The sequence below is a fragment of the Enhydra lutris genome, unplaced genomic scaffold (genome assembly GCF_002288905.1).
Source record: "Enhydra lutris kenyoni isolate GAN:26980312 unplaced genomic scaffold, ASM228890v2 scaffoldscaffold4, whole genome shotgun sequence".
NCBI lineage: Eukaryota > Metazoa > Chordata > Mammalia > Carnivora > Mustelidae > Enhydra > Enhydra lutris.
Window position 1 is genome coordinate 49,644,597 of NW_019154088.1, and position 22,901 is coordinate 49,667,497.

Consider the following 22,901-nt stretch of genomic DNA (forward strand, 5'->3'; position numbering starts at 1 on the left):
GTCATACTTCCAAGGCGGTGTTTATTTGTATAAAGATTTAGAAAATGTTATTTCATCCCATAATATGAAGACCCTATGATTTTAAAACAGCTAGTCATGTAATTAAACTTATAAATGCCTTGCTTCTGCCTTTCCTTATACTTTGGATCAGCAAACAGAGGTCAATGCTAAGCTATTAACAGAGAACCATAGAAGTTTCTACTGCTGATTGACAATGTGGTTGAGCAGTGAATCAGTCATCACAGTGTGTATGTGTCACTGGGTGTATGGGTATAGATGTGTGGATTTGGATCTGTGATTTATATATACACACAAGCTTGCCCTAATCTGGCATCATTATCTATTCACTGAAGATAAGTAAGATAGTGTCTTAAACAGTTCTCTGAAATATAGTTAGACTTCTATATTGTTGTCATTTTTCATATAATCCTAGTAAAAGTTAGGTGCTTTAATTAAATGTATGGTAATCAACTTGTCCTTTAAGTTTAGGTAGAGACTTTAATTTTAGTTTTTAAACATGTGTCAGTAGAATGCAGGATAAATACAGAAATAGAAATAAAAATATATATACAGAAAGAGAGAGAGACTTTCAAGCCTACTAATCTTACCTGGAAAATAATTGTATCCAATTTCTATCCTAAAAAGTTCCCAAAATATAAATGTTTTTGCTAATTCTGGCTTCAGTTTAGTGTTAAAAATGATAATGTCACCACTGTAGTATATAATCTTGTGATGTATCAACAGCATCTCCACTTAATGTAATAATATCACTGTGAAATTCATACCTTGTGCTTTTCTAGTGATAAAGCATAAATAGATGTGATTGAATTTAAAAGCCTTCTTTTCTGGATATCTAACAACTTTTAAGTTTGGATTACTTGCTTTGAAATAGATATTTCTCCGAATATAGTGAAGTTGCCAGACTGAGTGGAAAATCTCATCTGAATGAGATTTATGAGAATTATTTCAAATATCTTCCCCTAACTATCATATGAAAGGTGTTCACTTTATTATTATTATTATTATTTTAGAATTCTTACATTTAAAAGGTGCATGGATACAGAATTCTCTAGGAACACTACAGAGAGACATACTTAAATACAGGCCTTTATAGGTAAACATAATATATTAGATTATTTGTATTACATTGTACAGTTATATAGTTTTTGGTCTTCCTAACTAGGTTATAAACATTTATTCAAAGAGTACATCATCTTGCTTTCATGTTCTCTTTGTAAAATCACTAGGCCCATTTTTATTCTTTTACTTCTGCACAGGGATAGCCATTTCTTTTATTCAGTCAACAAATAGAGACTGAACATCTACCTCTGCCACTTTCAAACCGACTCTGCTTCCTACCAGCTCTGAGAGCATTTTCTTAAAGCTCAGACGTTGGTCTTCTGTTTTTCTGCTTATTCTTCTCTCCTTCTTCTACATATTCAGTGAGAATGAGATCGTCCATGATTTGTTTCAACTCAGTCTTACCCACCTTATTTCTAAATGGCACACAACATTCTTCTGTCTCTATATCCTTAGGCTGTTTTATTTTCCAGGAACATCTCTATTCTACCCTGTGTTCTATAATCTGTCCTCATCTTACCAAATTTTGAAGGCATAATTCTAGTGTTTTCCCTTTTTATGGACTTAATTTGATTCCTTCTCCTTCACTTCGAGAATAAAATTCAGAAACAACTATCTGGACTCTCTTTTAAAAAAAAGAAGTTTTTTATTCCTTTAGCAGCTAGGACAGTGCTGTGTATTAGTTTCCTTTTTCAAAAAAAAAAAAACTCTAATTGGGTTTTTAAATATTAGTTATTGCCAATTTGAATAGTTTATTTCTGCACTTTCATTTTTCTATTTTCTTACATAATTAAGGTTTTTACTTTGTCCTTTGTCTATGTTCTTACATAGATACATGATTTATTGTTTTGTAAATAAGATATTTAGAGCGATATGTTTTCTCAAGTACTGCTTTGGCAGCTTTCCATATTCTTGTTATATTGTACCAACATTCTTATTTAACAAAAACAAAGGAAATTTTCTGTTTCAATTTCAGTGATGTCTCCAACATTACATACATATATATCAATGTGAATTAGATATTATCTTTATAGATAGGTCTTCCTCCAGCTTATTTTGGTAGAAAATCTAAAATTCAGACACCTATCCTATTCAGGTCCCCTGACTTCCATGAGAAGTTACCAGTTTTACCCTCTCTTGACTGTCTATGCATATGAATCTGGCCTAATAAACAATATAGAATTTCTGTACTCCAGGTTCTTGAAATAAACTCTCAACTGTTAAATTCAAAAGCTTAATTACCAGAAAGATTACCTGAAGAGATGTCTAGTCTTTCCATCTCCCTATCTATTCTCTACTTTATCTTTAGCCCAGTCCAGATGTTTTGCACTCAGACTACAGTGTTCCATGGGTGGAATTGTCTGTTCTGACCTATACTTTGACATCATGCTTTGGCCTATATGAAGAAATATGTAAGAAACATTTATCTTAAAATTTTCTATTGTATAATGTTCTTAAGGATATTGTCTACATAGTGTTCTGCAGAAAAGATCTTTTTCTCCAGTTCAGTACCAGGTAAAACAGTATTGATTAAATCCTTCTTTTCTCTGACCACTATGCCATTCAGAGGCAAATACGTGGCTCACCTCTATGTCAATCATAGATGACCTTAGGATATCTACTTTGGGTTCTGGCTCTACCTCTAGTTTTACTTCACTCTCTTATTCCCCAGCACTACCACACACATGTACATTCCTGTGTATTTTTAATTTTGTATGCATCTCTGTAACTACTTCAAATTCTCTTTTGCAATGAGGGTGGCATAAATAAAAAATGGTATTGGATATACTTTTGGATATGTTTACCTTTTTTCAGATATATCAATTTTTAATTAATTTGGAAAGACCTTAGTGAAAGACAGGGAATGTACCATAGTGATTAAGAGCTGGAAATCGGAGGGGTGCCTGGGTGGCTCAGTGAGTTAAAGCCTCTGCCTCTGCCTTCATGGTCCCAGGGTCCTGGGATCGAGTCCCGCATCGGGCTTTCTGCTCAGCAGGGAGCCTGCTTCCCTTCATCTCTCTCTACCTGCCTCTCTGCCTACTTGTGATCTCTCTCTGTCAAATAAATAAATAAAATCTAAAAAAAAAAAAAAAGAGCTGGAAACCTGAGAACAAAGATGTAAGGCCATAAATCCCATCTTCTGTTTACTGGCTATATGGCATTAGACAAGTAACAGCATCTCTAAGCTTCAGTCGGCTGACCTATTAAATGGGAATAATGATTGTGTTGCTCATATGGGTCATTATCAGGGCAAGGTAGTACCTTGTAAGGTGGTTATAAATGAAATTTTATATAAAGTGCTTAGTATACCACCTAGCACTTGAGAAGTGCTTTTAAATGTTAGCTATTATGATCCTAACATGTACTAAGGGATAATATAGTTTTAGTTTCAGGAAGTAAATATAGTTTCAGGAAGTTCTTGAATTCTTGAAATTGTTGGCAAAATTTATCTGGAAGGGGGTCCTATACATGTAATCAAATTCTCAAAAGGAACAGTGATTCAAAAAAGAGTAAGAATCATTGAAGAAGTGAATTTCTCTTTTTAATATTTTATTTAAATATTTTATTCTAATTTTACATGATTCCACCTTATTTATGTATCATTCCTCACAGCTTTTAATAAGAGTTGAAGTCTCTAATAGGTTACATTTCATCTAATATTTAACTAGCTTCCCTTCAAAATTCGTAGATCAAATATTGTCAAAATAATGTAATGGCATTTTTAATCATAGGCATATTTTGTTCTGAAATCTCTTATATCTTTTATTACAATCTCTATTTCCTTTTATTTGCATTTTCATGATAGATGATGCTATCTTAACTTTTTATTTATTGCTAACATTTCAAGTGTGTCTCATTAACTTAAAATACAGAGCTGTTGAGGTTTTAACAATTCCTTTATATGGTAAACAAATAGTTTATATTTATTGACATGATTGTGTGTTAGTATTGGTCTTTTTCTCCCATTGGTTTTTATTGCTGTTTGCTTTGCCTTCATTTCTATGATTCCTGTGGTATGTTTGAATTTAATTTTTACCAGAATTATAACATAACTTTTAACTTTAAAATGCATGGGGTTCCTGGGTGGCACAGTTGGTTTAGTGTCCAACTCTTGGTTTCACTGCAGACTGTGATCTAAAGGTCATGAGACTGAGCCCCACGCTGGGCTCCAGGCTCCAGCCTCCAGCCTCCGTGCTCTGTGCTCCAGGCTCTGGCTCTGGGCTCAAGGCTTAAGACTCTTTCTCCCTCTCCATCTGCCCTTCCCCCCAGCTTGCACTTGCACTCACTCTGTCTCTCAAATAAACGAATTTTAATTTTTTTTAATTTTCTTATTTATTTATTTGACAGAGAGAGAGAGAGATCACAAGTAGGCAGAGAGGCAGGAAGAGACAGAGAGGGGGGAAGAAGGCTCCCTGCTGAGCAGAGAGCCTGATGTGGGGCTCAGTCCCAGGACCCTGAGATCATGACCTGAGCAGAAGGTAGAGGCTTAACCCACTGAACCATCCAGGTGCCCCGAATCTTTAAAAAATAAATAAATAAAATGCATGCTGATAAGAGTGTTTTTATTCTAATATTCCTTTCCATTTCAGAAAAAAGAGAATATTTATAAGAATGTAGAACGTATATCATTTTTAATGGATAAAATAACTTTATCAGCACAAAAAAGTTTAAACCAATGTTGATGCTTAGTCCCTGTAATGATAGGTTGGGATTATCTGTATAAAAGAGCACTCAAAGTCATGGTGGAAATAAAAGTTTAACTTTTAGGTTTATCTCTGGTCAAGGACATGCCCAATTTTATATTTAGGTAAGAGTGTAAAAGGAATCATTGTCTGATACTTAGTATTAGATCAGCTTGTCTCCTAGCCCAGTCACCCATTTGCAAATAATGCATTCTCTCTCTCTCTCCTGAATTCCTGTTTTAATTACTATGTAAACCTTTGTATCCAATGTTCACTCAATCCTTTATCCATATCAATTTAATGTATTGGAATGGGAAACAGCATCAGCATCTTGCAGAGACACAGTAACATTCAATTTTACTGACATTTATATGCAGACAAGGTGATCCTATAAAACCCAGGCAGTGGTTTATGATAATTTAAGCCATAATTGAAGAAATAGGCTAAAATACTATGGGTGTCTCTCTTCCACCTCCCTGAAATACGATTTAACCAGAATTTGGAGAGGATGCTGCTAGAGAAATAGAGGCTACACCATCCTCTATAATGGTATGATTACCACTTTCCCAATATTTTGCTATAATTTCTCTCCTGAATTATGAGGCTTTACTCTATCCATCTTAAGTTGTGTCACTTCTTTACTTTGCTGCCTTCATTACTCCAGTACTTATACCCCAAGTCTTACTTCTTATTCTGTTGCTGAGTAGACCCACCGCACACTTGTCCAATTTTAAAAATCCATAGGAGACAGAAATCTAATTTGTCTCTGCAGCATGAAACTATTTTTGAAACTGTTTAGATCTTAAAATTATCAAAATTCTGTTGAAACTTGAACAACAGAGGGATTAGGGGCACTGATCCCCACATAAAACCCACGTATGACAGTGTGCCTGTGGCTGACTCTTGATTTTGGCTCAAGTCATGATCTCAGGGTCTTGGGATCAAGCCCTGTGTTGGGACTCTGTGCTCAGCAGGGAGTCTGCTTGAGATTTCTCTCTCACTCTCCCTCTACCCCTTTCCCCCACTCATATGCAGTCTCTCTCTCTCTTATAAATAAATAAATCTTTTTAAAAATAAAAAAAAATCCACATATAACTTTTGACTCCCCCAAAACTTCTTCTAATGCCTTTGTTTCTTTTTAAGTATAGGTGACACACTGACTCCCCCAAAATTTACTAATAGCCTACTGTTGACTGATATAAACAGTCTATTAACACATACCTTATTTGTATATTATATGTATTATATACTGTTTTCTTATAATAAAGTAAACTAGAGGAATGAAAATGTTATTAAGAAGATCATAAGTAAGGGGTGCCTAGGTGGCTCAGTTGGTTAAATGTCTGCCTTCAGCTCAGGTTATGATCCTGGGGTCATGGGATCAAGCCTGTTTCTCCCATTCCCTCTGACTCTGCCCCCTGCTTGTCCTCTCACTCATGCTCTCTCTCTGTCAAATGAATAAATAAAAAAATCTTTTAAATAAATCATAAGGAAGAGAAAATACATTTACAATACTGAGTAGTAAAACAAAACAAAACAAAACAAAAACTGTATATAAGTGGACCCAGACAGTTCAAATCTGTTGTTAAAGGATTAACTGTAAATTTTTAAATTTACTAATTGCCATTACTTTGTTTTCTTATCATTGATGTTTAGTTTGGCGTTTTTGCTATTACTTGTTCTCTTATTGTTGCTTAGCTTGGCGTTGTAATTCCAAATGGAAATAGCATTTGCAAGATTGTTTCAAAAAATATATGTAGGATTCTGCTTCTGGTAATGGCTGAGTAGCTTCTATTGGACAAAACATCCACAGATAGCAATGATAAATTCTGGACAAAATATAAAAAACACTGAAGGCACTGGAGAGCAACCACTTAGAAGAAGGAAATGACATTGAGTAAGTTTCCTGTTTTTTACAGCTTCTAGCCTGAGGGAAGTTCTCATCCATGGGGCAGCCAAAACTTGAAGAGAAAACCTCTGTTTTACTTGCTTGAAGAATCAGAAGACAAAATTCAAGTAACTACCACAGATGGAAAATGTGGGAAATATCAAGAAGAGAACACCCAGGTAGAGGAAGCGACAAATTCTGATGACAAATTCTGCCAAATTTTTATCTGTTACCTGAACTACATATGAGCAGGACAGTACTCAAGCATCAAAGTTAAGGATATTTCAGCTGCCATCCATGCTTACATGGTTTGGGATTTGAGTCTAGCCGAGTTAATTTTTGCTTTAAAAAAAAAAAGGAAAAGAAAAAAAAATCAATACTTTTCAGAAGAATATAATAGAATCCAGACTCTCTAAAACATGTCATTCGTAAGATCCAAAAAACAATCCAAGGTTACTCGCTATATGAAGAAACAGGAAAAATACAACTCATACTCTAAAAGCAAAAAGCAATCATTGGAAGCAATTCCCCCTTCCAGATGACTTAGATGTTGGCTATATCAGACAAAGATTTTATCATATGTTCAAGTATGCTTAAGGAAAATATACTTTGATAAATAAATAGGAAATCTCAGGAGAAATACAAACTATAAAAAGAAATTCTAGAATTAAAAAATACAATATTTAAAATTAAAAAGTCACCAGTTGGGTGACTTAACAGCAGATAGGAGAGGAAAGAAGAAAAAGTCAATGAACTTAAATCAACAGAAAGTATCCAATCTGAAGAATCGAGGAGGGTGAGGGTAAAGAAGATAATAAAATGAACACAATCTCAGGACCTAAGTAAGTGTAGGTGGAATCCCCAAAGGAAAAGAGAGAGAAAATGAGGTTGGAAAAAAAATATTTGAAGAAATAATGAGTGAAATTTTCCAATTTTGATGAAAGACATAAATTTACAGTTTCATGAAGCTCAGCAACCCCAATTAGGATAAAGAAAGTCTCACCTACATTCTTTATAATCAAAGTTCTTAAAACCAAAACTAAAAAGGAAATCTTCAAAGCAGAGAAAAATGACACCTACATAAGGGAACATTGATTCAAAAGATAAATCACTTATCAGAAATAAAGGAGACCAGAAGACATGGAAACATCTCTAACATACTGAAGGGAAAATGTGGTCAAGTCTGAAATCTGTATCAAATCAAACTATAAAGAATATAAAGAATGATGAAAAAATAAAAACATCATCTTCTAATAGAACTAAGAGGGTTAGTTACCAAGAGACCTGCATTACAAGAAATGTTAAGAAAATTCTACAACTGAAGGGAAATAAAGTCAGCTTGAATTTCATCTCTTCAGGAAGGAATGAAGAATACAAGAAATAGTAAATATGTGGGTAAATATAATTTCTTAATTTCTAAAAAAGAAATATGACTGTGCAAAGCAAAACTTATAATGAGAGGTTTACATATGTACATATATAATTCTCTATAATAGTATATAACAACACATAGCAACTATAGCTTAAAGGACAGGGGATAAATGTATCCATATGGTTACAAAGTCCTTACATTTTAGTTCAAGTCATATGATATTAACTTTACTTAGACCATGAAAAGTTGAGGATATATATTATAATTTCTAGAATAGTTGTTCTCAGACTTTTTAGTCTCAAGACTCCATTACAACCCTGAGAATTATTGAGAACTCCAAAGAGCTATTGTTTATATAGATATCTACTTATCTATTCATTATTAGAAATAAAAATTGAGAAAATCTAAAAATATTCATTTATTAATTTATTTAAAATAACAATAATAAGTCCATTGTGTTAACATGCTTTTATGAAAAATAATTGTGTTTTCCAAAACAAAAATAAATTAGAAGATCAACATTGCTTTACCTTTTGTAAATCTCTTAAATTTCTAATTTAATGGAAGACAGGTGGATTTTCATGTTTGCTTCTGCATTCAGTCTGTTGTGGTATGTCATTTAGGTTGAAGTATATGAAGAAAATCCTCACACATATATGTAGCTGAAAAATGGAAGAGAATTTTAATAACCTTTTCAAATAATTGTGGATATTCTTCTCTAATACTACACCAAACATCTGAAGTGGAGGTTTCTTAAAGGTTAGTTGCCATGTGGAATCTAAAACCATATTAGTGGACTTTCTGTACTACCATTGGTCTATCTTGCCCTTTGAATGATTATGTAACATCATGCATGGATCATTGAAAGAGAGTGGTCACAGATCTTCAAAATGATGATACATTTCATTGGACAATATTCAAAATCACCTTAATACCACCTCCAATCTCATCAGAAAAGTTTTTAAGTTTTCAGAAGCTGCCATGCCAGTCTTACTATGAACAAAAGTGCTTACAAGTTTTCAAAAATTCTAATTTTAATTTGAAAATTTATATTTCACTGTTGGCAATAGTGTTGGGTATTTTCCTTGAAGTGAAAGGCTCATTTCATTTATTTTCAAAAGAATGTATACCCAACAACCAAGTCTGAGTAACCATCGTTTGTCTTCCATAGTTGTTTGTTAAGTCAAAAATGGTGTTCTGTGAGAAAAGTGGCTACTTCTGCTCACAAGTCAAACAACCACATAAGTGCTTTGACTCAAGACAACCACTATACTTCAGCATGCAGGAGAATTGCTTTAAATAGCTCATCTAATCACACAGAGTATTAAATAGACACATACTCAAGGGTTTGTGACTAATAAATATTTTCACTGCTTCATCAAGGATATTTTTAAATGAAACTGACTTTCTTTTTTAATTGGGAACACACGGCAGTAAAGAATACGATACAATTTGGTGCCACTGCTTTGATTTGTGCTAAGGCCCAGACATTTTATTTACCATTGCTTTTGTACCATTAGTGAACATATCAACACAGTTGATCCACAATAATCAATCAGACGAGTTTTCAACACTTTGGATATTGCAGCCACTTATGTTTCTTCTCAGACATTAAGATAAAAGAATATCTCCCTGGATGATTAACTGGGGCTGACACCAGACAAATAGAAACAAAATTAGTCTTGCTATATCATGTTCATTTATTTGTAAGACAAAAATATAAATCTGTAGACAAGATATTAAATCACTCCTTGTTTTCAGTTAAATCTTTAAATCAGAGAGTTTCTGTATTATTGGAAAAAGGCAATGCCATAATTTCTTGAATGGACTTCCTATCCAGTAGGCATTCAGCAATGTCAACTGTATTAAGACTTTACTGGTTTCTCAACTACCATGTGTGGTTTCTCAGCCAATGGATAGCCAATGCCATATATTAGAGCAATATAATAGTGTAGTCTGTGAAATGTTTGAATGGCTTTTTCATTCCTAGTTTGGAAAGTTATAAAAAACAATTTTTGGTATTTAAAGTGCTCACCACACCTGCATTTAAATTTTCAGTTCCTTTTGCTTTTAAACTCTGATCAACTGGTCTCAAAATGATGCTGCAGCCTCATTGGGCCATAATACTATTCAAAAAGCTTCTCTCATAGAAGACATGATAAGGTAAATTATCCAATGTTGATAATTGAAAGATAGTTTTCATCACATTTTATTTGATAAAACAAGTCAGTTTCTTCCAGTTCCTTTGAGGTAGATTCTTTTCATTTTTGAGTCAGAGAATTCTAATCACTTTCATCTTTCTCAGCATCTTAGAGGTAAACAGGGTCATTGTGTGTTGAGAAATGTTTTTTTTATTGTGGCAAAATATACATAACATAAAAGTTACCATTTTACTCATTTTTAAGTGTACAGTTCAGTGGCATTCAATAGGTTCATATTGTTATACAACCATCACCACCATCTATCTCCAGAACATTTCATTACCCCATACTGAAACTCTTATCCATTAAAAAATAATTCCCCATTCTTAAGTCAATAATCCATTCTTAACTATGAAAAAATATGTTTTCACTTTAGAGTAAAATGTGATTAATTTCTAAAATGCATTTAATATCAAATTTTAAATTTTTTAAAAAAGATTTTATTTATTTGACAGAGAGAGGCAGCCAGAGAGGGAGCAGCAGGCAAGGGGAGAAGCAGGCTTCCCGCTGAGCAGGGAGCCTGAGGCAGGGCTCAATCCCAGAATTCTGGGATCACTACCAGAATGTCATGAGCCAAAGGCAGACATTCAAGGACTGAGCCACCCAGGCGCCCCAAATTTTAAATTTTTTAAAGCTCTTAAATATTGTAAAACAAATCTATCAGGAATACCTATTCCTGATATTTCCATGGAGATACAAGATTTCAAAATAACTACACATTGGATGATAAAGTTTCAACAGATATGACAGGTATAACCAGAGAAAACTAGTAAGAGCCCAGTAAAAGTAAGAGAACACGCTGAGTTCATCTCTGAAAGTGCACATATTTATACCTTAATTCTATTATAACAGGAATTCTAGAAAACACAAGAATACACATGTACACAAAAATGTTGACATCACTTATCATGTAGCCTGCTGTGTGTTCTAAAAAGAATTAGAGTACAGGGGCGCCTGGGTGGCTCAGTGGGTTTGGCCTCTGCCTTCGGCTCAGGGCATGATCCCGGGGTCCCGGGATCGAGCCCCGCATCGGGCTCTCTGCTCAGCGGGGAGCCTGCTTCCCCCTCTCTCTCTGCCTGCCCCTCTGCCTACTTGTGATCTCCATCTGTCAAATAAATAAATAAATAAATCTTTAAAAAAAAAAAAGAATTAGAGTACAATAGGTAAATAACATCTCAGTATTTTTAATCATATTGATTTTAATCTTAAGGTCACTGGAACACACTTTTTAAGAACTGCTGCCCTAGAGCAACCACTTAAGGCAAAACAAAACAAATAAACAAAAACTAGCAAAGTGTAGTTAAAAACCCAATAGATAAGTTAAAATGGAATTCTTAAAAATATTCAATTAACACAAAAGAACACAAGAAATAAGAGACAGAGGAAAAACAATACCAACAACAAAACACAAGAGGGAAAAACAGAAAACAAACAGTAAAATGTAAAATCTAAATCCAAACATATCACCAGTTGTATTCAATGTTAATGGACTAAACACTCCCATTAAAAAGTAGAGACTGTCAAAATGGCACTTTAAATATAAAAAAAGATATACGTCAAAAATAAATAGATGGAAACTAATATACTATGAATTTAGTATAAGGGTAGAAGGCCTTTTAATATCAGATAAAATAGACTTAAAGACAGAGTATTACCAGATTAAAGATACCTTTCATCAGGAAGCAAAGAGTATTACCAAATATAAAGAGATACAGTTCATCAGAAAGACATAAAAATTATAAATATGTGCATTAAAGAGGGCACGTGATGTGATGAGCCTGGGTGTTATAAGCAACTGATGAATTAGTGAACTCTACATCTGAAACTAATGATGTACTATATGTTGGCTAATTGAATTTAAATTAAAAATGTACACATGAAGCCAAAATACTAGGAAATAAAGCAGAAAAAAGATTTACCAAATAGTAAGAAATAAAGGGGAAGGAATCTGTATACTTGTATTTGGAGATTGTGATGCCCCATCCTCAACAATTGATAAAACAAGGAATCAATACAAAAAAGTCTGAACAGTACTACTGACACCCTTAAGCTAATTGACTCTCACTAACTGGAGAACACACATTTCTTCCAGTTGAGCATCACAAAGGAAATTAGAAAATATTTCATATAGGGATGCCTGTGTGGCTCATTGGTTAAGTATCTGACTTTGGCTCAGGTCATGATCCCAGAGTCCTGGGATCAAGTCCTGCACTAGGCTCCTTACTCAGCAGGGAGCCTGCTTCTCCCTCTTTGCAATTCCCACTGTTTGTGCTCTATCTCTGACAAATAAGTAAAATCTTAAAAAAAAAAAAAAGAAAGAAAGAAAAAGAAAAATTTCATATAGGATAATAAAATATAATACACCAAAAATTGTAGGATGCTGCTAAAATAGTGCTTGAAGAGAAAAATATAACTTTAAATACTATATATTAGAATAGAAGAAATATATAAAATTGTGACCTAAGATTTCACCTTAGAAACTACGAGGGGAAACTAGGAAAATGTTTAAAAAGAGAGAGAGACAAAATAAGTGGAAGGACTGCAATAATAAAGATAATAGAAATAAGTGAATCAGAAAACTAACAATAAAGAAATTAAAGCCAAAAGTTAATTCTGTGAATAGATTAAAAAATTTCATGTACAGAAAAAAGCAGAGTGAAAATACAAACTGCCAATACCATGAATGAAAGAGGGAATATCACTATAGATCTTACTAGGCATTAAAAGAAAAATAAAGGAAGGTTATGAACAATGCTTTGTGGGTAAATCTGACAACTTAGAGGAAATGGACAAATTACTTTAAAAATACAACTTAACAAATTGTTAGAAGACAAAATATAAAATCTGAATAGCCCTTAATTTTCTTAAGGAAATCTAAGTTGTTATCAGAAATTTCCCTCAAAGAAAACTCTAGGGCTAGATGGTTTCACTGGTTAATTTTATCAAATATTTAAAAAAATAATAAGAGCAATATTAAACAAATTCTTTTGAAAATAGAGAGGAAAGGAACATTTTCCAACGTACATAATGAGGACAGCATTACTGATACCAAAACTTGACAAAGATTTACAAAACAAATAAAAATTACAAACTAGTGTCCCTTATACTTAAAGACGCAGAATCTAAGCAACATATAAAAAGAATAATAAATCATGACCAAATAGAATTTATCACAGGAATGCAACATTGGTTTAACATTTAAAAACCAATCAGTTTAATTCACTACATTAAGAAAACAAAGAGAAAAAAAATAATAAATTGAATAGATGTAGAAAAAGCATTTGACAAAATTTTAGCGCCCTCCATGATTAAAAAAAAACAACAACAACAGAATAAAGAATATAAAGAATACTAGGAATACTCCTCAATCTGATAAAATACCTTCTATAAATACCTACAATCAATATCATACTCAAAGTATTATTTTGTCCCTAGGATTGGAAACAAAGCAAGGATGCCCATTCTCACCATTTCTATTCAATATTCCAAGAAAACAAACAAAAAAAAAAAGAAACAAAAGTTATAAAATTAGAAATAAAAAAGTAAAAATGTCTCTAAGTGCAGACAACAGAATTGTTTATATAAAACATCTTTTAAAACTTAATATTTAAATAACTAGATAACTACTAGAACTTTGAATGTAGCAAGTTCTCAGGACACAAGGTCAAAATACAAAATTATATTGTATTTTATATATATCAAGAGCAGACAGTTAGAAGATGAAATTCAAAAAATAACCCCATTTATATTAGCATCAAAAAGCCCGAAATACTTAGAACAAATTTTCTGAAAAACAATACCTCTATACTGAAAACTACAAAATATTGCTGACAGAAACTAAAGAAGACTTAAATCAGTGGAGACCATTGTTCATGGATTGGAAGATGCAGTATGGTTAAGATGGCAATTCTCCCCAAAATGATCTACAGATTCAAACCAATCCTAATCATAATTCTACCATGAGGTTCTTAAAAACAGAAATTGGCAATTTTATTTTTAAATGTATGTGAAAATGAAAAAGACCTAAAAATACTTTTAAAGTAGTGCTTCCTAGTAGAACTTTGTGTGATGATGAAAATATTTTATATCTGCATTATTCAGTATTGTAACAAGCCATATGTAACTACTGAGCACTTGAAATGTTGCTATTGTGAAAGAGGATTTGATAATTTAATTTTTAAATTTTTTAGTTAAATTCAATTAATTAACATATAATATATTACTAACTTTTAGAAGTAGAGTTCAGTGATTCATCAAATGCATATAATACACCCAGTGCTCATTATATCACACGCCTTCCTTGATGTCCATCATGCAGTTACCCCATCTCCCCCACCCACCTCCCCTCCAGTCACTCTCAGTATGTTCCCTATAGTTAAGAGTCCCTTACAGGAAGTGCCTGGTGGCTCAGTCAGTTAAGTATCTGCCTTTGGCTCAGGTTCTGATCTCAAGATCCTGATGAGATCAGAACCTGATCAAGCTCCATGTCAGGCTTCCTGCTTGGTGGGCTCTCTGGTTCTCCCACTCCTCCCTCTGCCCCTTCTTGCCCCTCATGTGTGTGTGCTGTTCTCTCTCTCAAGTAAATAAATAATTTAATTTAATTTAATTTAAATGTAAATGTAAATACTCACATGAAGCTAACGGCTATTACATTAAACAATGCAGAAATAAACCCTGAAAAAGCAGGGACTTACACTACATGGCTTTGAAATTTAGTATAAAGCTACAATAATTAAGACTGTGTGACTAGCATAAAAGAGGCAAACAGATCAATGGAACAGAATAAAAAGCTAGAAATCAATTCACACTTATAAGGTCTTTTGATTTATGACAAAGGTGCTAAAGCAATCCGAAGGGAAAATGGGAGCTTTTCAACAAATGAGGCTGTAAAAACTGAGTATCTAAATGAAATAAAATGAACCCCTAACTTCATTTCATACTATACTCATACAAGAAAATTTTTAAATGGATCATAGACCTAAATATAAATGAAAAAACTCCAAAGCTTTTAGAAGTAAACACAGAAAAACATCTTTATAACTTGGGAGTAAGCAAAGATCTCTTAGGTCATAGAAAGTATTCAGAAGGAATAAATTGATAAATTAAGCTTAATTAAAAGTTTGAATTTCTCATCCAAAGAAAAGACTAAGAAAATGCAAAGGCAAAGCACAGACTTCAAGATAATATTTGCAATACATATTTCTGACAAGGGACTCATTTCCAGCATATATAGAGATCTTCTACAACTCAAAAAAAAAAAAAAAAAAAAAAAGATAACCCAATTTAGAAGTGGTCAAAGATATGACTAGATTTTTCACAAAGAAGATATACAAATGGCCAATAAGTTGTTGGGGAAATGCAAATTAAAACCAAAATGAGATACAACTATACATCTACCAGCATGGCTAAAATTAGAAAGCTTGAAAACCCCTATTGTTCTCTAGGATGTGGAGCAACTGGAACTCTCGTACTTTGTTGGAAGTGTAAAAGTGTACCTCCATCTTGGAAAAAGATCTGGCAGTTTCTTATACAGCTGAACTTATACCTACCATATGACCCAGTAATTCCATTTTTAGGTATTTACCACAAAGAAGTGAAAGGACATGTCCACAAAACGACTTGTGTAAGAATGTTTATAGAAACTGTGCATCAACAGATGAAACTCTCATATAAACAATTTCATCTAATTAGTAGAATTAGTGTGGTCAACTGTCCTGGTTTCTCTGGGGCTGAGAAGTTTTCTGGGATGTGGAACTTTCAGTGCTAAAACTAGGAAACTCTTGAGCAAACCAGGAGGAGTTGGTCATTCTAATCAACCACCTGAGCAATACAAAGACCAAACTACTGAAACATCCAACAACATGCATGAAGCAGAAAACATTACGCTGACTGAATGAAACCTACAAAAGAGTTCATATTCAATGGTCCCATTTATTTGAAGTTCAGAACTAAGTTATAAAAACGGAAGCAGGAGAGTATATGCCTTTGAGGGTTTGGCTGATGGGAAAGAAGTATGAGGATCTTTCTGGAGTGATGGCAATGTTCTCTATTTTGGTAGAAATTTGGGTTGTATTGGCGTATACGCATTTGTCAAACAAAACTCAGTGAATGATAAGTTGAAATTTCTGCATACCTGCATTTAAAAATACCTGTAAACAAAATTGAACTATAGTCAATGATATACATACCAATATATTAATAATAGGCATCCTGGAGTGAGATGTAACTCTTCTTTCCTTGTCTGGTGTGGAATTTCCGAAAAAGTGCAGGGATAGAGGAAGGGAAAATAAGACCTTGAGGACTGATCCTGAGTGGAATTGTATGTTACGACTCTATCCATTTTAGGAAGATTTTCTTTAGCTTTTGACAACAGCTTCCATGTTGCAGAATCCTTTTTTGCTTTGTTTTGTTTTGTAATTCTGTGTTTTGCAGGAAGAATCTTTTGTTTTCTAAATTAGTGGGCTTCTTTCATTTTTATATGTATGTAATTTGTCTGTAATCTTGTTTTATTAATTACCTCAGTGTTATTGATTCTTTGCTCTTTTCTACCAATCTTTTTTTTTTTTTTTTTTTAGTTTTTATAGTACTTATAAGTATGAGCAGAATCTCTCTCTATATTATGTCTGGGATCAAGCCCATTTAGTGGTCATTTTATTCCTCTGTAAAGTTACTTGTGATTATTTTAAAGAATGGTAATGCTTACAGCATTTTAAGTTTTTGTTACTCAATGTTTCTTTAATAATACAGTACTTCTAAAATTGGATCTGGATTGGTTTTAGATTAGCTTTTTTATTAACAGTTTTTAGGGGGATTCACAAAAATAAAAATGCACACCGTAGAAAATTTTAGACTTGACTTTAGAGAATTTTAATCTTGTTAGGGTTTTATTTATTTTCACACACACTTTTTGTTATGGTAGTGACTAAGCTTAAAAAGGTACTCTCTCAACATCTTTCAAGGTATCTTTTATCTTTTAGCTCTCCTTCTTCTCATATGCCCCTAAAATGTGTTGTTCTTATATATAAAGAAGTAAGTTACAATAATGGTTCTCAATCCTATCAAACCCAGCACACCCCTCTGATACGTATTTTTAATAAACTCTATCCTGCAATTAACAATTTATTAATCTGCCTACACACATAACTTCAAAAATTCAACATAATTGCCCTGGGTATAAAGAGGAAATAAAAGGAAAGCAATTGACCAATATTTCAATATGTAAATTTGGGGGCATGATGTGCTAGTCAGATGCTTGTTATTTGTACACGGAAACTGAATGGGACAGCTACAAACACAGACTGTTACAGGGTATTGTGTTGGTGCCTTACACACCACACACAGTATTGCTGTCTGTATCACAATTTTCCAAATTTTGGCCATTCTTGATAAAGTTCTGAACAAAACGAATTACAAATTTCCCTCAGTTTACATGTTATATGTATGTCTGGAAATGTTGGCATCTATTCAAACTATGCAAACATAAACATTGTTTATATATAAAACAATTGGGTTTTAGCTCAGATCATTACAAACAGGTTTTTCATCTTCATGAATTTCTATGAGGACCCTGGAAAGTTAGAGAAGTTTAGAGAGGAATTCTCTCATGTGGAGAACTCTCCTGTGAATTGCGGATCATCTAGCCTCCCCTGCCCTTGTGTGCTAAATGCCATCATGTGACAACCAGAACACAAACTTCCAAAACACCACACTGGGTGTTTTTTGCAGTACGTCTCTTTGGCAATTGTGTCACTTCTCAGAATAATGTTTTTAATGCATAAGATAAATAGGATTACAAAGGAAACCAATTATATTGAAATATCGACCCCAGGTTAATAATCCTTGTAAAAAGGTGATACTGCACCTTTTTCCAGAATACACAGTCAAGTTGAGTGTGACTACTAAATTATGACTAAGTAATAAATTATAAGGTTTTCTATTTGGGGAAACAACAGAAGTCTTGCTATTAAAATATTGTGGATTTGAAAGTGCATTTGAGTGCCAACATCATTTTGTTGTCAACATAATGACTTCAATAAGGGACTAACATCAACTCTTTGATAGAATGAAGCAAATAACATAGGAGCTGTATTTCTATTCTAATTTTGTATCTCATTAGAAATTAAGTGTATGAAGTGGAATTTCCTCTATTTCTATTTCTTTTTCTTCTATTTCCCATTCTTTTCTCATTACGACTAAACTACTTCTCTTAATTAATATCGATTTCACCAATTTATTTATTCACATATTACTTAAGGGAGTAAGGTCATCATGGCAGGACAAAATCTTCCTCCAGCTACCATTGGCCAAGTTGGCAAATAACTTATTTGTATTAATAGGATAGTTTAAACACAAGTGGTTCTAAGGATAGGAATTGCAAAGGAGGATAACCAAGAGTTTAGTTCACCAAGTGCTCACTCAGCGAGCTCACCACTGCAAGTGGTGACTCTGTTGAATGTGGATGAACAGCTTGTGACAAATGCCATGATGACGAGTTTTATCTCTTCTAGGGTATGTCTCTGTGCCAGACCGTTGTCGTAGGCTCTGTAGTCATTCTTCTCTACTCTTCAAGAGCTTGTTATAATTTGGTGGTGATCACCATATCTCAGGATACATTAGAAAGTCCATTTAATTATGGCTGGGATAATCTTTCAGATAAGGTAAGTAGCTACCATGTATTGCTAATCTAATAATACAATAATGAAATTAGCATTAACTAAGAGAATATTTTAAGTGTTTGACTTCCAAACATTTACCTCTGACTATAACAATAACCATACTTAAAGTTTATGCTTAATTGGGGCGCCTGGGTGGCTCAGTGGGTTAAAGCCTCTGCCTTTAGCTCAGGTCATGATCCCAGGGTCCTGGGATCAAGCCCCACATCGGGCTCTCTGCTCAGCGGGGAGCCTGCTTCCTCCTCTCTCTGCCTGCCTCTCTGCTGACTTGTAATCTCTGTCAAATAAATAAATAAAAATCTTTAAAAAAAAGTTTATGCTTAAAAATCCTCATTTACATGTGTCACTTAAAATCATTCTTCAGAGAGAACGTCTCCCAAAGGAGTATTTTGTTTTCTTTTTGTGGATAACACTAATAGGGCCATAAACCTATTTATTGGTCATAACCCTATATTTTACTGATTTTTTCAATGACAGTGTTGAACTATCTCTAGATAAATTGACTGCCTGTCATTAGCTAGTGAATATGGGTATATTTTTAACCTGTTAGGATGAAATTTATTCTCTCAAACCCAAGACCTATATATAACCTAAATATTTGGTTTGGTTTTAGATACTTAAATAAGGATCTTTTCTGAAAATCTGGTATTATCATTCATGATCATGGGAGAGCATTCATAGTTTCTGGGTGTCCAGGTGCTTGTTCTAGTAATTCCTGGTGCTCTAGCTATCACGTTTAACCTCCCAGGTTTCTCTGCCCCCCTCCTAAAAGTGCAGTTTGACATAGCTTCATGTCATGTCTTTACATTAATATAACTTTGTGCTGAATTTAAGACATTCTGGAATATCATTTTATCAGAATTTCAGTTACCTTTCTAAAGAAAGGGAATTCTCTTAATTTTTTTTTTTTTCCTTCCTCAGTAAGGGAATTTTCACCTGTAGTTCCAGCTGGCAGATTCTCTTCACTCCTTTTTCCTCTTCTCTCACCCAACATCTAGCAGAATAAAAGCAAATTCAATATGAAGTTTAGGCCCCAAAGCATTCTCTCTTTTTTTGCCCCAAAGCATATTTTTAAATAGCAGTGGGGCTGAGCTACTTAACATGTGACATTTCTCTACAGGTGTAACTCAGTAGGTGCTATTAGGTTAGCTATGTAGTAGCTAGAACCAGTCCTCTCTTTTGTAACTCTCTTCAGACTGTGGAGTCTAGAAATGAGATAATTTCAACTTACCCATATATTAAAAATATTTTCACAAACTGATGCATTGAAAAAGTTAATAGCTTTTTATTTTACTTAACATCAAAGCATTTTTATGTCCTTTAAAGGACATAAAACCACAAACTATGGAAAATGAATTTAGAGATTTATGTGTCTATAGTTGGTGTGTTTTAACTTACCCTACCTGAAGCAAATTAACTGTGGCGGGTGACTGCTTATAGAAAAAAACAGGTTTAAAAATGGCCCTGTCATACTCTGTTTACAGGCTCATCTAGAAGACATAAGTGGAGAAGAGTATATAGTATTTGGAATGGTCCTCTTTCTGTGGGAACATGTGCCAGCATGGTCAGTGGTACTCTTTTTCCGGGCGCAGAGATTAAACCAGAATTTGGTATGATATCATAATATTCCCCAATGCCTGTTCCCCTTATTTTTATAAAAATAATGGAAAGTTTATATCAATTTTCTGGGGTTTTTTGGGGCAAAGCTTAAAACTAAAAAGCATTCTAGATCTCAGCCTCCTTTCTTGGTTGAAAAGAAACATTCATATGCTATTTAATACTTTGTTCACAGGCACCTGCTGGCATGATAAATAGTCACAATTACAGTTCCAGAGCTTACTTTTTCGACAATCCAAGACGATACGATAGTGATGATGACTTGCCAAGACTGGGAAGTTCAAGAGAAGGAAGGTAAATGTACTGAATTAGTACTGAATAGATTGACAAGAACAAACCTAAGCTTTAACCCAAATATGAGAAAGGTAGATTGGGTGCCATATGTCAGTAAATAAGATCATTTAACCTGGATCTTAGAGCATTAGGCATTACACACATAGAGGGACCTATACTATAAAGAACTGTCATCGGACTCTAAGTCTATATATTACCTTTATTTGGGAAATGCCTCTGTGTGTAAAATGGGACCATCTCATTTCAGGTTCCATGTTGGTTCAAAGCTGGCAGGGGTTGATGAACAGGGAAGGAATACAATTAGAGTGATTATGTTTCCTTATTTATAGTGCTATTCAAAACCCACCAAGAAACCCTGGATGAAACTCTCAGGAAGCTTAGTGGCCATAGAAAATCTTGTGTCCTTCTCATTCTAAAACCATTGCAGCTCTGTACCATTAGCTGTGTATCAGGGCAAAGTGAAAGGCTAAATGCATACCTCCATATGCAAGCTTTGAGCTTGGTAATAGCATTTTCTGCAATTTTCACTTCCCTGGACAAGTTCCTTAACCCTTTTTAGTCTGCTCTTCATCTGTAAAATAGTGGTAATAGAGTTTATCTAATGAGATTGTTGTGAAGATTAAATAGGGTATGTGCATGTATATACATTATTATGTATATACACACACAAACATGTCCTAAAATAGAACCTCGTCCTTAATAAGCACTATATTATTATCTGATAATCAAGTTCTAATTCTGATGTATTTATTCTTTTGTAATATGTGTTACAAAATCAAGGATATTAGATAAAAGTCATTACATTTTATAGAAAGCTACTATGTTATTTGGCAAAAAACATATTTCAACATATTTGATACTAACTTTTTATATTATAAGTCATCGAATGCTAAAAATGCCAACGTGCCCTATATTCTGATCACCATCCTATGGCCTTTTTGCCTTTTTTTGTTGTTGCAGTTTATCGAATTCCCAAGGTTTGGGCTGGTATGGCACCATGACTGGGTGTGGCAGCAACAGTTACACAGTTTCTCCCCACCTGAATGGACCTGTGACAGATACTGCTCCATTGCTGTTTACTTGTAGCAACTTAGATATGAGCAATCACCATAGCTTGTATGTAACACCACAAAACTGAGAGCATTTCAGAGATGTGATTCCGCCATTGTCTTACATGAACGTGTATATTCGATGTGTTTAAATTCCACCTACATAAACATTCCATTATCTGTCGCAACTGAAAACAAAGCCTGGAAATGTGGCTGTGTTCAGCAGAGGACACACCTGTTACTTTTAACTTCATACAAAGTAAAGTAAAATGGGAAGTGTGGAGTGGGAGAAAAGAGGGATTCGATCTTAAGGCACTTGATGGCTGCAAACACCCTGACTCTGGAACATCACATGCATATTTGCATATTTGCACTTTTATCTTGTCCTGAAAGAATACACCGCGGTCCCCAAAGTCACACTCCAGTGTTCACACTGGGATATTACACTGTACACCTAATTAGGAGGCAATTTTCCTATGAAAAATTAAAGCCTGTATATTCAGTGGTGTATTCTATGCAGAATTCTTACCCAATAAAAATTTTACAGTGTGAACAGTGCACAGGATTAAAGCGTAACAATGTATCATTCTTTTTTAAAATCTAAAATATATGTAATCATTGAAGATAGTTATTTTAAGCATGATTGTAAAATACCAACTGAAATTATTCAATCATTTTTTTTTAAAACGACCATAGTAATCCTTTTCAGTGATGACTGGCAGTGTTCTTTGGAAGGCCACAGGCATTTCTTCAAGAAGAAAGTATACCGGTGAAAATTATGTGGCTATTTTGAGTAGAATTGGTCAAGTGATTATTTTGTATGATTAAGATATCTGTAGTAGTTTAAGCATGATTCTTCAAGAAAGCAATAGTGATTTTTGCATAGGGAGATTTTGGTAGAAACTTCTTGGGACTAAACAAGTTTACAGATGCATTTAAGAATTATTCATAAAATGTACGATTCTAAGTTAAAACATGAGTACATTTTCAAAGCATTGGATTTAGCTGAACAAGATATAGCTGATTGTACCTATTGAATCAGAAT

At 33.8% G+C, this 22,901-nt stretch overlaps 1 protein-coding gene across 1 annotated transcript in view; it reads left to right on the forward strand.

The window, feature by feature from the left end:
- Window positions 1–22,366, forward strand: part of LOC111161304 (G protein-coupled receptor 137C) — a 63,491-nt gene extending 41,125 nt beyond the window's left edge. Inside the window, exons 4-7 of the mRNA XM_022524897.1 lie at window positions 18,732–18,881; window positions 20,381–20,506; window positions 20,689–20,807; window positions 21,768–22,366. Coding sequence (XP_022380605.1) covers window positions 18,732–18,881; window positions 20,381–20,506; window positions 20,689–20,807; window positions 21,768–21,945 — 573 coding nt within the window. The 3' untranslated portion in view covers window positions 21,946–22,366. The remainder of the gene's footprint in view (window positions 1–18,731; window positions 18,882–20,380; window positions 20,507–20,688; window positions 20,808–21,767) is intronic.
- The last annotated feature ends 535 nt before the right edge of the window (window positions 22,367–22,901 follow it).